The sequence below is a fragment of the Octopus bimaculoides genome, chromosome 16 (genome assembly GCF_001194135.2).
Source record: "Octopus bimaculoides isolate UCB-OBI-ISO-001 chromosome 16, ASM119413v2, whole genome shotgun sequence".
In the NCBI taxonomy this organism is placed as follows: domain Eukaryota; kingdom Metazoa; phylum Mollusca; class Cephalopoda; order Octopoda; family Octopodidae; genus Octopus; species Octopus bimaculoides.
This window is the reverse complement of record NC_068996.1, coordinates 27,720,115-27,735,910: the sequence shown is the minus strand read 5'-3', so window position 1 is coordinate 27,735,910 and position 15,796 is coordinate 27,720,115. Positions and strand designations below refer to the sequence as shown.

At 33.7% G+C, this 15,796-nt stretch overlaps 2 protein-coding genes across 14 annotated transcripts in view; one reads left to right on the top strand and one right to left on the bottom strand.

Annotated features, from left to right (window-relative positions):
* The window catches only part of LOC106882306 (C-Jun-amino-terminal kinase-interacting protein 4), a 233,098-nt gene extending 219,665 nt beyond the window's left edge, over nucleotides 1-13,433 (bottom strand). For all 13 annotated transcript variants that reach the window (XM_052973649.1, XM_052973657.1, XM_052973658.1 and 10 more), the window contains exon 1: nucleotides 11,856-13,433. In XM_052973649.1, coding sequence (XP_052829609.1) covers nucleotides 11,856-12,155 — 300 coding nt within the window. In that variant the 5' untranslated portion in view covers nucleotides 12,156-13,433. The remainder of the gene's footprint in view (nucleotides 1-11,855) is intronic.
* A 566-nt stretch (nucleotides 13,434-13,999) lies between these two features.
* LOC106882171 (uncharacterized) overlaps nucleotides 14,000-15,796 on the top strand; it is a 140,101-nt gene continuing 138,304 nt past the window's right edge. Inside the window, exon 1 of the mRNA XM_014932757.2 lies at nucleotides 14,000-14,168. The gene's annotated coding sequence lies outside the window, so the exon portion shown is untranslated. The remainder of the gene's footprint in view (nucleotides 14,169-15,796) is intronic.

Genomic DNA, 15,796 nt, shown 5'->3' with positions numbered 1-15,796 from the left:
GTGTGTGTGTGTGTGTGTGTGTGTGTGTGTGTGTGTGTGTGTGTGTGTGTGTGTGTGTGTGTGTGTGTGTGTGCATGTGAGTGTGCATGTGTGTGTGTGTGCGTAAATGTATTTTATAGTACTGATTATGATAATCAGTGATCCGAAAGGTACTATGTAACTATATTTGAACATTTTTCTCTACATGTCAATATTAGTGTCATCATCATCATTTAATGTCCACTTTCCATGCTAGCATGGGTTGGTGTTTATTATATAATTAGATTAATAAACTGCCTATTACTGTAGTTGCTGATATCTCAAAAGTTGCATTCTTATGCCACTACATGTATATGAACACATTTCTCTACATGTGGGCAGTATGAGAATATTTTATACAACTATTAATATAGACACCAATATCTAAAGGATATTTTAATTGTGTCTGCATATGTGTGAGCGTGTAAACATATTACTCTACCTATGTGGTCAATACTGGAATGTATAATAGCAGTTATAATAATTACTAATATCAAAGATACTGTGTTGTTACATAACTTATGCATGAACATATTTTTCTACATGTATGGTTTCAATTTTTTATTATAATTAAAACCACAAATAGCTGAAAAGGTTATATAACCACATAGGGAGTGGAGTAGACATATGGACTTTGTAACCACCAATGTCTGAAAAAAATACTGTGTTGCTTTGCACATATGTAATATAAACATTTCTATTATATTTTAAATGTGAAGATTAAGATATATTCTAAAAAATATAAGTATATAAAAATACATTTTTGCTTAATGATCACTGAAAATCTTGGACTTGCTAGCTTCATTAGTTTCTAAAACACCATAGCAATCAATTGAATTGGACAAAAACAAGACAGAAGTGACTTTCCGTGGTGGTGGTGGTCGTCGTCGTTGTGAGATAAGTTGGTTGGGGTATATAATACATCCATTTGATGTTTGGCTTGATTTATTACATTTCAACATTTTGGCATGTCAGTGAGCTAGGCATGTCAGTGAGCTAGGCGAGTCCCCATGCAAATACAAACAGAATTGAACACCCTTAATATTACTAATCAATAAAGAGGATACATTACAGCAAGCAAGCACAACTACTAGTACCAGGCATAATACAAGTTTGGAGTTTTACATGTTCAACATACAAAGTAATCTTAACTTAGCAACTAAATAGATACCTTCCTTTTAAATAACACCAATGATCTCTATGGAATACAATCATTACAACATACAAGCAGGGTGATGTACTGACAAAAACAAAATCCATCAGAAGCTAAACCATTGGAAAACATGAACATTGTAAACTGAGGTGTGTAAAAATGGATGTTAGGAACAAGAAAACCCAAACAGATCCTGTAATCCAAACTCAGAAAAATCACCATCCAAGGAGTACGTCTAAGAAATGCTATTGTGGCTATGTCCTTCTTCAATATCCCACTTAACAACTGTGGAAAAGGTAGCTGAAGACTAACTGATGGAGGTAAGCAATGAAGAGAAGCTGTTACTATATTTTACATACATCATCTCAAATATTCGAAGGTACAATTAAAGAAAAATAGAAATGTCAAGAATCTTGAGGAATTTTTACTTGAATAAATTGACACCAGTGCTTTTCTGTTTTTTAGGCCTGGTACTTTTTCTAGCAGTCTCTTTTGCTTAACCACTAAGTTACAGGGATGTAATCACACCAAACCAGTTGTCAAGAGATGGTGGTGAAGAAACAGACACAAGTATATACAATGGGCTTCTTTCAGTTTCCATCTATCAAATCCCAAGATTATAGAAGACACTTGCCCAAGGTACCATGCACAGTGGTAACTGAACCCAGAACCATGTGGTTGGGCAGCAAGCTTCTTACCACACAGCCATGCCTGTGCCAGAGAGATAGGAAGAGATGGGCTAGTTTTAGTTTCTGTCTACTAAATCTACTCACAAGGCTTTAGTTAGCCCAGGGATACAGAAGACACTTGGTGTCTTGGGCAGTCCATAACCCTATTGTCTGTTACCAATACTGCCATAATAACCACATTGAGCCCATTTTAAAAAATGCATTATGTTACAAAAGTCATTGAAATAAAATAAAGGACAAGATTAAGTAGCTTTACAGTATTGAATATACTATGATCAAAAACAGAAAACCAAGTCTAATTCTAGGAAACAACTCAAAAACATTACATGAATTATAAGTTGTAAGTAAAAACTAATAATTGGTTTTGACAATGGAGATTCATTTGTTCAATCAACTGGATCACCTGTTCAGTGAATTAACATGTTTGAGCATTCCACAGACACATGTAACTTTAATTCACAGATAAAATCAGCAGGACAGTGAGCAACAAAGTCATGCCTTTTGAATGGCAGGCACAATGTATCTGATGAGTTTCTGCACAACCTCCACCTAGTTTCAATTACAATGCTTAGACTGACCCAAGATACATGCCTAAGATCCCAGGCAGTGAGCTCAAACCCAGGCTTTCATGATTGAAAAGTAAATTCCATGAACATTTGGTTATGCCAAGTCCATATTATTAGTATAGCTTGTGAAGTTATATAAGCCTTGAAAAATTAAGAAAGTGAGAACATAGAAACAGCTAATATTTAAATGAGAGAGATCTTTGTTGAATCCATTGAAGTTGGTTTTTGCTTTTTTTTTTTTGTTTTTTGTTTTTTTTTTGTTTTTTGATAAAAGAGGAATGTCTAAGATTAAGAGACAAGTGAATAGGGTAAATTAAAATATAAAAGTTTAAAACTTGATCTAAAAGATTGTGTTGTATGAAAGTAAAACAATAATTAGGAAAGTACTGCCAAATTCTTTACACCATGAAATCATTTAGCTCATGATGGAAAGTTAATACAACAGCAGCAGTAAAAATACTTTCATTTACACATTAGTAAACCCAAGCCTGGGATAGAATATATCTACTCAAGATACCAAACAAGACTGGACAAGGAACTACATCATTGTAAATCTAACTGCTTAACCATGCATTTTGAGGGGAGAAGCGAGTAAATTGTCCCAGGAAAAATGGCAAAACTGAGTCTAGAATGTTAATGAATTCAGTGAGGTGGAACAGAAATGGTGTGTTCATGAACAAATATATATCTAATGGATTTAACACCAGGAGAGCAAAGTGGATATGTCTTGTTAAACATGTAATGTTAGAGAAAAAAAAAAGACCAACTGAGTATCCAGATATACTGAGAGAAGTATGAAGTAGATAAGAATACTGCACAGACAAAACATTTAAAAGTTCTTTAGCAGTAGATCAACTAAAATTGAGGAATGGGCCTATAATGAAAGGTATCTCATAGTGACCATCCTCATATTTTATTCAGAATTAATAAATCTAAGTTCATTACCTAATGTATCTTTTTTAAAGACGGGAGGATGAGGTTTGAGAAAGATTTGGCTGCAATTTCTTACAGGCTACATGGCCACAAAGAGATTCCCTTGACTCAAAATGTACAGGAAGTTGTTTAGCCCCTATCCAACTCCAGTCATCTATCAACCTGACATGATCAATGACACATCCAACCATGACCATCCTGTCCTTTTAGGTGCATGAAATTCAGGACAGCATTATCCATACCTTTGTTAAGATAGTGAGTGGTGTAATTTGAGGAAGATCTTGGTTCTATTTCTAGCAAGTATAACAGCTCCCTGAAGAAATATGCTGTAAGTAGGTTTGTAAAGTCAAAGGCAAAAGTAGCAGAAATAAATGGAGAAAGAACTGGACAGATGTGATTAAATTTAAGAACAATGCATCTGAAAAGATGAATGCTGCATGCCAGTTCCATTTAATTCATTTTGACTGATATGTGATGATGACAGAGAAAAGAAGAAAATAACCATCTTTGGAAGATATCATTTCTGAACAAAATTTGGACACAGAATATCTACTCCAATTTAGTAGGCGAAATGGTACATTCTCAGGATTAATCGAAAGCATAACAAAAAGGAACTTCTAGAGATACAAGAAAGGGCCCAATGATACACCCACTTTACAACTGATTAGTTAGTTCAAAGGTTCCCAAACTAAGATATCTGATGGGTGTAAGACAGCATTTCAGATAGCACAACAAAAAGGAAAGGTGTATACTTTATGAAAATAACTTTCCAGATTAAAATTAAATATAAAATAACTTTTATTTAGCACATCAAGAACTTTATTATCCCACTTATTAGAAAATTAACTTTTTCATTTTCAAATGTAATATTTACTTCTGTAAGTGGAAGAGATGAAAATTAAACATTTCCTAGCAATGTATGAACATAGAAAATTTGGAAATCACCAAGTATGAGATCAAGCAGCTTACTATAAAGTGGTAATACTTGCACATATTCCTATAATAGTAGCATGAAATTAACATCCATTTTTTCAATCTTTCATAGGTCATTCATGGAGTCAGATTTTCTATGAGTGGATGTTTCCAAGTAAGGTAGTTTTCCTATAGCTAGACAGGTTTCCATGGAAAACTGAGAATGAAGAACACCACTTGTGTGATGGTGATACTCATTTACAATTACCATGAAAGAAAATTAGTCATTGCTTCTGCCAAGCATGACAGCAGATACAATGATTAAACATTTTATGCCTTGAGCTAGGCACTCATCATAAATTGTAATTAGGATTGGCAGCATTACTGAAGATAAAATCAAAACAGAAAAAAATGACAATGATTAAGATAAGAAATTCATGTGGTTTACAATGAAGAAGCTAAGCTCTCAAAGGCATCAACAACATACTAAACAACAGCCAAATCCCCAAATTACACCTTACCCTCTTAAAGAATGATGCACCAGAAAAAATATTATCACCATCATTTATCATCTGTTTTGCATGCTGGCATGGGTTGGACAGTTTGACAAGAACTAACTAGACTGCACCAGGCTTCACTGTTTTGGCATAGTTTTTATAGCAGGGAACTCTTCCTAACACCAACCATCCCAGAGAGTCTTAGATATACCAAAAGACAAGGTGAGCTACTGAAACAGGTGACATTATATACATCATTTTTATTGTTTTAGTTTCTGTTTCTCCAGACAGGTGTGAAGTGGATGAGTCTTGTAGATCAAATACATATATACATAATGCCATATACATCTATACAGAAGTCATAGAAGTATTAAACCATCAAAAAAAAAAAAAAAAAAAAAAAAAAAAAGTCCCATGACAATCACTAGCAATCAGCTAACAGCAGTTCATCTCTTTATTACATTTCACTTGAATATAAATTTAAAGTGATTTCAATCTGAGAGTTTACATGCACCCTAAGAAAAAAAAAAACTGGTGAGGCAAGCTGTCTTCACAAAGTTTACATTTGATCTACAAAACTGCCATACAAGAGATTCATATCAATCTTGGGACTGTATCAAGGTAAGAGGATAATTTGGGTTGAGAATATAATGTTCATCACCATATAACTGAAAATACTATTACTGTTTAAAGTTAACAGGGAATATCACCATACTAGGTTTGTTTCAAAGATATCAAAATCTAAATATAATACATTTGTTTTTTATATTTTTCTTCTGGTAGAGCATTATCACATAATAGTGCTAAAACACTTTGACAACACATTCCAATAGCTTCTCTATCCCCAACCAAATACAAGGGATAACAGCTCTGCTACTTTGACAATGAATTTTAGACTTAAATTTGCAACTGGGAAAACAAAATTAGCTGTTAATCTTTGTCTATGTTGTCTTGAAGTACATGACCATCAACAAGTACCTAAAATATTCTGGTTTGGCTTTGACAAATTGAGAAATTTTAAACAGACTGGCACTGGAATAGTGACACAGTGTCATCACTGAAGGCTTACTACTTATTCAGTCACTATTTATTTGTAATAGTAGGCGCCAGGACACATTCCTGCTTTACACTACTGGTAACAAGGAACTGATAAGAGAGTGAATAAAATGAAAACTAGAATTATCAAATAACCAAGAATTTAAGATTTTTTAAGACGATTTCCCAACTTTTTTGTAACTATTTCCAATGAACAGACTGCCTATGTTTTTCAGTTAATTTAGAATATAATCAAGATTGGTGGTGGGAGTTTATATATATTACAGTGGTATTGACTATGCAATATCTCATCATGAATTTTACAAAGATTTATTAAATATGGCAGCCTTAAGCAAATTGTTATTTAAACAGTAATGATTACAAAACTTAAAATTTCCATAATCACTCACAGGAGACATCCACAACCAAAAATAGAACATTTTGCTTAATGCTCTTCCTACATATCAATCATTTAGCAGAAGCAATTTGATTGAATTGACATTCTAAAAAAACAAGGCATAATGACTGGAATTAACTAACTGGATTACTGACAATATGGTTGAGTAAAAGACTAAATAAAGATATGTAATACTGCTGGCTAGCACACAACAGGTGCCACACCCACTTTACATTCGAGTGGTTAACAGCAGGAAATATATACATTTGCTCCAACAGAACCAATTCTACCTAAGCTAGCATGGTTGGAATGGATGCAAAACATTTAATAAAAAAAAATGGATGTAATATAAATAACTGATTATCTACAGATTTGCTGGGATATATGATGGAATGTGTTGTTCAAAATTCTAAATGTTACCTTCTAAGTAAACTCAACATCAGTCTTAACTACAAATATACATTAACTTCAACAATCTTATGTGTGAGAGAACAAGATAAAATAGTAATTAATTGATCTTAAGTCAGTAATAAAAGGCATGATTAAAAAAAACTAATCAGAATTATTACTAAAATATATTTTGAAATTACAAAGTATATTCCATTTATACTTTAAACTGGCCATATCCAGCCAAAATATTCTATCCATTTTATGTTCAAACTGGCCAGATGTGGTATCTCACACCAACCCTAGAATATCATTGTAAAAATTAAGCTACCTCATCAAAATCTGAAAGCTATAAAATAATGCACGATTAATTCAAAACAAATGAATAATAAGCTCTACAATTGACAGAATATGAATGTTAAAAGGTGAAAGTGATTTGTTAGAACAAGCACAAAGCCAGACAATAAGAGGGAGGATCCGTCAATTATATTGAACCCTGACCTTGACTGTTACTTAACCAACCTCAGACAGATGAAACAAAAGTGAACAAAATAAGATTTTAACTATAACAAATAATACATGTGTTGGTGCCACATAAAAAAGCAACCAGTTCACACATTAAAGTGGTTGGTATTAGGAAGGACATCCAGCTGAAGAAACCATGCCAAAGCAGACAGTGGAGCTTGGCACAGTCTTTTGGCTTGCCTTCTCCTGTCAAACCATCCAGCCCATGCCAAAATGGAAATCAGATGTTAAATGGTGATGGTTGTTCTGTAGTATTCAACCATCTAACACTATGTTCTTCAGACAGTGTGTCAACACTGCCAGACATGAAGTCTGCAAGAAGATAAATTTTGATAACAACTGCATTAAATGGATACCAGTTGTAAAAGGTACACTATTTTATCAATGCAGAGATGACTGACAATATTGGATAGTAGAATTTGAACTCGGAATGTAAATAAGCATAACAATACTGCAAAGCACACAAATTCTATCAGCAACAATATTAACAAGCCTATCCTTATCAATAAAGGTATGGTGGGAAAAAAATACGCTCCTGAAATGAGTGAGACTGATAAACACAGAGTGAGTGTGTATGCATACATGTGTATATACATGTGTGGATGTATGTACACATGCATACATATGTATATACATTGTTTACAAACACACAAACAGTACGTGTATAAACACAAAAACATTAGTATGTTTGTGTATATGTAAAAACATAAAAATTAGTATGTGTGTGTATATGCATGCATTCATACAAATTCAACTCAATTACTACTTATAAAGGTATTTAGATTTCATAATGAAGACCAAAGATTTTCTTTTTTTTCCACCTGCTAGTGTCATCTAAATAAGCTTTAGTTTCCTGCTTCCAAGCAAGCAAAGCAAAGAAAATGACAAAAACGTGGAAGCACAGGTTTATAACAAGAATTCAAGGATGTTGAAAATTGCCTACAGCCAGCTTAAGTGGGGGGAAATCTGGGTTAGTTAGATAAACATCTTAAAAATTCCCGACCGACCGACAGACAGCACATTTCAGAACAAATGGTTCACATCCGTGACGTGGTGACAGTGATGGATGGGAGTGGTAGTAACAGTAGTGTTGGTAGTGGCATAGCATGATACGTTATACTAACAGCCACAAGAGTGTGGAATATTTTTATAGTAGAAATGCTGGCAGTTTTTAAAATGGCTAGTGATTGAAGATCGTTATTTTATATTCAAGTAAGCTTTAGTGATAATGTTTGAGTAATTAATACGAACAGCGAGTTGGGAAGAAGAATTATGAAAACGTTCTAGGCTAAAATACCGTTAGAAATGTAAGATGGCATCGAGAATTGTCTAAGAGTTACAAACAACAACCCTATTGTTTTGCACCCACGTCAGCCCTAAATCAAATGACCTACATATCAGAGATTCCAGCCACGACCATCCAATCATTTGGGACAGTTTATCTCCGACTAAATTATATAATATATCCGTTATATAATAATAAAAAAAAAAAGAACGATAGAGCGTGGCTTGAGATTTGGCTTTTATTTCTAGCAATGATGATGGTATTTAGGAACGAGACAGGTGTTATATCTCTTTCTGAGTTTTTATACCACCCTGAAATTCTGTCGGGGTTTAAAACTGCCATCGCGACTGCCCAAAACCCGATATCATTAGTAATATGCTAGAGTAAAGGAAATGAAAATAAGCAATAAGTAATATTGTGGCACGCGTTACCTTTTCTAATGGAGTTTTATATTTCATTTTAACAGTTTTTACGAATATAAACCAAATCTTGTTTTTAATGCCTTATGAGGTAAATAAATGCCTAAATATTACTTTTAGCTACAATTTTTAAGGGGTTTCTATACAATAAGGAGTGGAATACACAAAAAGTGGCTCTTAAAGAGAATGAAGTGTGGTTAAGTTAATTTTAATAATTTCTATTTGACAGAACAATTCATTGTTTTGTGGCCATGCAATAGTTTCATTGTTTCTTTCAAAAGAGACAATAAAGAAGCAATGTCTCTAGTGATGCCAATATGGCATTTAGTTTCGTTCCTAATTATTCCTATTTCAAAAACCACTGGAGCCCAGTACGCCATGCATTCTACCACTGTTGCAGTACCGGTAATATATTGCGGTCGCTAAGTACTTATCATACACGGAAATCTATTCAATAGACTGATCCCCCACTATTATTGTTATACCAGTAACATATTGTGATATTGAAGTACCAGGAATATACGAGTATTCAATTGACATTACACTATTGTTGTTATATTACAGTAGCTAAATACCAATAGACTGATTTCACCATTGTTATACCTGTCATATACTGCAGTAGCTAAATAGCAGTAATACACGGAAATCTATTCAATTGACCGCAGTATCCTCACCTTCAAAACGTTGACTATCATTAAAAAAAAAATCAATAAAGATTTCTAACTTAGAGACAAGAGTAAATGCTGCAAGAAAAGATGAGTGGAATGAACCTCGGCGTTTTACTGGTACTCGAGGAAAGGTTGGCAGTAAAAGTGATGTACTTAGATGACTTGTTCTACTAGTTTCTCTGAGTTCTAATTCTGCTAGAATTAATTTTATATTTCATTTACTGTCAATATAAATATGTATCAGCAATACTATGCTGTTAACTGAGGCGATTTACTCCTCTCACAGTCATATTAACATTCTGACCGGGAAGGAGTAGAGGTTATTTTTGCATCGTATGAGCTTCCAGCTATACGCATCATTTTACATTAATTCGTTGTCCAGAATGCAGCACAAGCAAGCGAACTTAAAGACACAGTCTTCGGTAGGGCGACAGTGCTTCTAAAAGAAAAATGCTGAGATTTAATTCAACCAGCCATACGCCCTTTCCAACAAAAAGAAAAAGATAAGGAAAATTGGCCTTTTGCTTAGTCGAAAGGAATGGATATTTTTTACAGTCACGAAACTACAGATTAAAGGAAACTGTTTTGACAAAGAACTGAATCCGAGTTGGCTGAAAATTAGATAGTTTCCTGTTGACTGTTTTATACGTCGAATTACGGCCGAAGTTTTCCTCTGCTCCTTCACACGTGAGCGTGCTCGCGAGTATGTTTGACGTATTTAATAAGTTAAACACACCAACATAGAAACTATCCACGTAGTTACAGCTTAATTTCTATTAAATATGTGGAAGGATAAAAAATCTACTGTACACTTTTCCTTTTTTTTTTTACGAGGCAGATGGACAGATGTCAGTCTAGTCTTGCAGCTAAAGCTGTTGTAAAAATATTTAAGAGTCATCTTTTGACTAAAACGAAATAAAGAACACTCACAAGCTTAAGAAAAAGAAAAATTCGACCCAACCAAACCACGATATACGTGTCAAAATGCTCAAGATTTCATTACAATAACCTTTACATTACCCTGAGGTGGGGAGTATGTGTGTGTTTTATATATATATATATATATATATATATATATATATATATATAATATAGCTGACACAAAAATTTAATCCCTTATTTCCAAAATATTTGTTCAAATAAATAAGTGGAGGGCACGACAATTAAATACAATTGTCCTGTTGACACAGACCTTAAACATGTTGTATATGACAAAATTAAAAGAATTTAATATTCACATCTTATTCGAGACAAGGCCTAAACTAAGGTTGTTTAATTTTTTAAACAAATTGTATTAGACATGGTTTTTGTTAGTGGCAACTAAACAAATTATCAGTGTCATTAGGCAGCTAGCTTTGACATGGTCATAAAGAATAGATGATGTTCAGCAGCAGGGATGTCTAAAATTCGTAATTAAATACAAGTGTGTGTGTTCTGGTTATTTAAGTATGCGTGCATATGTATTTTGGTGTAAAAATGTATGAAAATGTGCAAAGAAGGTCCGCAGTTAACTATGCATTGATTACAAGTGCCACCGCGGGAGGTTTTAAGTAGGAATAAATTATATCAAACAGAAAGACAATAACGCATATAATGACATTTATTTTCTCTCTCGCCAATAAAAAAATACATTTATGCAAAACATACAATACATATATTATATACACAATATATTACATATGTATTGTGTTTTTATATATATATATATATATATATATATATGGGAAGGTACGGTCGGCTGAATTGGCATGAATATATTACTGGTAGTTGATCAATCCAGGAAGGATGAACTGATGTAAGTCGACATAGTCGACAAAACATAGAAAACATCCTATACAGATTATATATTTCTATTTCTTTTAACTCGGCCACTTGGTATTTAGAAAATTGCAAACGAAGGGTTATGTCTTTTCCAAGGGAATATTAATTTGAAGTGATTACAGCAAGAAAGAATAGAATACGCGTTCTGTTACCGATTCACCGAAGACACGACATTAGCAACGAATGCAAGCACCTGACACATCAATAATTTCTTAGAGGCACAAAGACAGATTTGGCAGGCGTAGTGGTGGGGAGTACAAGATTGGTATTTTTTTTTTATAGACCCTTGGAAGGCAAAACTAACTTCACAGGGATCTGAACTTGGAGAAAAAGAGAATACTGCAAGACATTTTACTCGATGCACAAAGGAATAGGCAAAAGCTACACATTTAAAGAGGAAAAGACCCAAGTGGAATTCGAACTCAGAACGTAAAGGGCCGTATCTAAATGCCTCGAGGCATATAGTCCGGCACTCTAACGATTCTGCCAGTTATAATATAATAATAATTTCTGACATAATCATAATAATTACAACACTGAAGATACGTACCTGTTCCGCAGCCTTGCGTAGCTGTTTTTCCCTTTCATATTGTGTTAAGAGCTGTTCATTATCATCTCGCAACAGTTCTAACTCGACCTCTATTTGTTGCTTGTCTGAGAATGCATTATCTAAACTCTCCAGAATGCCAACCACCAACGGCATCAGTTCTTTGACAACGTCCTCGTCATATTTTTTGATCATCCGTTCGAACTCCTTGTAGACGCTAGCTGCCAGTGTCTGCACCTTCTCCGACATAACGTGTCCTTCCTCTTGGGTTCCATACACAGTCTCCCCCATATCTGGATCCATAGTTGTTTTCTTACGCTATATTTTAGTTCTTCTTGGTATTTTTGTTGGTTCGTTTGTATTCAAAAAAGAATTGTTTTTCCACTCCACTATTCCTCGTTTCTTTGGTTTAAAATATGTTCTGTGTTTTTGAAAAAGTCCTGATTAATTAAATAATATATTTATCACCTTTAATTTTTATTCTCTTAATGGGCTTGAATAAGAGATAGTCCTTAGATTTCCCTCTTTTTTTCTGTCCCTTGGTCATGAGGAGAGATTTTTTTTTTAAATTTTCTTTTTAAGAAATAAAAAAAAACACTCGCCAAAGGATTAAACTACACGTAGAGAGAAATTAATATGTATGTATGTTACAATTACAAATAATAATTTAGCTACCCACCCATAGAAAGTAACCAGCAAGTGTTGCTGGCAAAGCGAGACTACTGTACTTTCTCGTCAGTTCAGCTTGTCACTGAGAGAACCACTTAACGGTATATACGTAACACACACATACACATATTTATATCCTTCCATGTGTGTGTGTGTATATATATGTATATATATTTATTTATTATATATGTATGTGTTCAGGTATTATGTCTTTCCTTAAACCTACGCACATCATATATATACATATATATATATACACACACCTATATATATATATATATATATATACACACGTGTGTGGGTGCGTGTAAATACGAAAGTCACAGCCTAAAATTGAGAATGTAAATTAAAAGGATACTGGAATACGGTTAATTGCAACATCAATTTATGTTATCTCCTCTTTCTATTTTATCTTATAACTATTTTCCCCCTTCCGTTCAGAAACAAAAACATGAACGAAGAAAGCGATAGTTAAGAATACAATATAGTTGAACAATATTTGCAAGAATTTACTAATGTAAAGTTAGTGCGTAGGATAATTTATCGAAAACTAGAGAAAATGGTTTGATAAATATAAGACAATTTTAATTCTATGTAAATAATATGAAACTGTTGATATTACAAAACAATAAGAAACAAGTGCTCTTTCTTTAATTTTGCCTCGCTATTCTGCAATTGCTCGCGCGCGGCTTACATATGTCTAATTAATAAGGTAAATAGTATATTATATATGTAACTTTTTACTCGCAAATAATTTTTACTCGCAAATAATTTTTTTTCTTCTTAATGGTGTTTATATGATTACTTTCATCGAGTATATTACATATAGCTTACAATGCTGAAGTTAGTAGTAAGAATAGTATTCAGTATTAAACAAAACTATATATTGTCATAAAGCAAGTATAGTGTCATGTTGTACTCTTATAATATTAACAAAGCGAATACAAACAAAAACATTTAGTTTCGCCAAGGAGTAAAAGAGGTGCCAAATAAGAAACGGTGGAAGCAAATAATTAGAAGTGACAAAACATGAAGTTAACGAGGGGAAATGATTAGAGTAAGTGCAGAAAAGATATCAATGAGAAATTGGTACGCGAAAACTGCTAAACAGCAAATGGGAAGAATATAGAGGCAGCAATCTGTTGGTGTAGTAGATGCGGTTGTTGTTGTTTGAAGTCGAAGAGAGGTATCAATATTTTGGACAGTGGAAATATCTGCTGTTGCTTCTTTTTCAGCGTCAGTGTTGTCGGCAATAGCAATACTACTAGGAGAACGAGGACGAAGACCAGGATAGCCGGGAGCAGAAATGAGGAGGACATCTCCATTCTTTTCTTATACCCAGCCAACCAGCCATGGCATATTGATCTCCATCAAAGTCGCTTCATCATTCATGTGGAGGCGCATGCGCGAGATCTATACAGAAGCCTCAGTGACATTTGTCTACTGCTACTCAATTACATAGACATATATATACAGTATACCGTTCTCTCCCTCTCGCTATATCTATCTATAATATATATGTATGTGTGTGTGTATATACACACACTGTTAACAAATTCAAACGTAACTTAAGTTCCCAGCGAAGTGTCTCACTAAAAGTGGCCTTTATGTTACCTGAAGACCACTCCCAATGAGAAATATGGAATAGTAAGTTTCGTTTGAATTTATAAAATGTGTGTATGTATGTGTATGGGGCAAAAGAAAGGAGGAGCATCGACTTGAAGCCCTGTAATACATGCATATGTAAACCCGTGTCGTGCACTTGTTCTTCATTTTCCCCTCGTCTTAAAAATTACTGCTACCAACTTGTAGAAGTTATTTTAAGCTAAATGAAACATTTTAATATTTCAAATGAAATATTTTCGTTTTGACAACTCTTTATAAACAGCTTAATTGCTCGTAGAAGTACAGATTTGCTCATAAATTGTAAACATTTTCATATTACATTTATATAATTTAAGCAGATCTTCAGTTTTATCGGGAAAACTTTAAAATAGCCAGCTTTTAAACTGACCAGTTTGTTTTTAAATTAAAAATTTTGATATTTCTCACAAACAAATTTTTCCCTTCAATGAGTGTTAATTTCGTTACGAAAAATAAAACGGACATATTTTATTAATTTGCGTGCGTAAAAAGCTTCCTTTTTATTTCCATTTATCTTTATGATCTAAACTTAAACGTGCAAAGAGACATCTGTCAATAAGGGGCACCTCACTACATTGATTGTCGTCTTCACCACTCCTTTTATCTCAATTTGATTGCGCTGTAATTATCCTATGTCTGTTGAACTCTAACGGACACGAGTATGAATTTTAGCTAAGTGGGTGTCAGCATATTTAATGCATGTATCATTAAAAAAAAAAGCTGAAGTAGAATTAAAATATACTGTTAGAAAAAAAAAAAATTTCTCGATGACTAATATTTTTTATAAATATCCCAGCAAATACGGGAGACAACTCTGAGCATGTTTTCAATTTATTAAATATCATAAGCGAAACGAATTCTCCTGGTAACGTAAAGCGAAAACAAACAAATGACTATTCAAACGTGTATAACTGTTGGCTTACATGTTTAGAAACTAAACAACTGTCAAACTATTACAAAGAATCCATCTCTGATGAATTCTAGTTTTGACAATGAATTCGTGAATGTGGGAGAGAGTTGTTTTATATGTTCTTTTCAATGCAGGTTAAGTATCAAGAGTACAATTTTATTTACTTTCTGTTTATACGTACATGTAGCCATCGTTGTGTTTTATATATCTATATAATAGAATTAGACAATTCAATCCAGAGGATGACTTATTGCCACATCTAATCTTATATCTCCCATTTTGTAGATTCCAACATCCTATGATTTGATCATATCCCCACATTTTTTTCCAGTAGTCTTCTGTTATAAATACTTTCAATGTCAGCAAGTGCACTTTTTCACTGAGTAGGTGTGATTAATATATATGTGTGTGTGAGTATATGTATATATTATTGGTAGAACATAAATCTGATAAAGGAACACACTCTAAGTTATAGAGGAGCAGTATATAATATAAATAAATTTATATCATCATCATCATCGTTTAACGTCCGCTTTCCATGCTAGCATGGGTTGGACGATTTGACTGAGGACTGGTGAAACCGGATGGCAACACCAGGCTCCAGTCTGATTTGGCAGAGTTTCTACAGCTGGATGCCCTTCCTAACGCCAACCACTCAGAGAGTGTAGTGGGTGCTTTTACGTGTCACCCGCACGAAAACGGCCACGCTCGAAATGGTGTC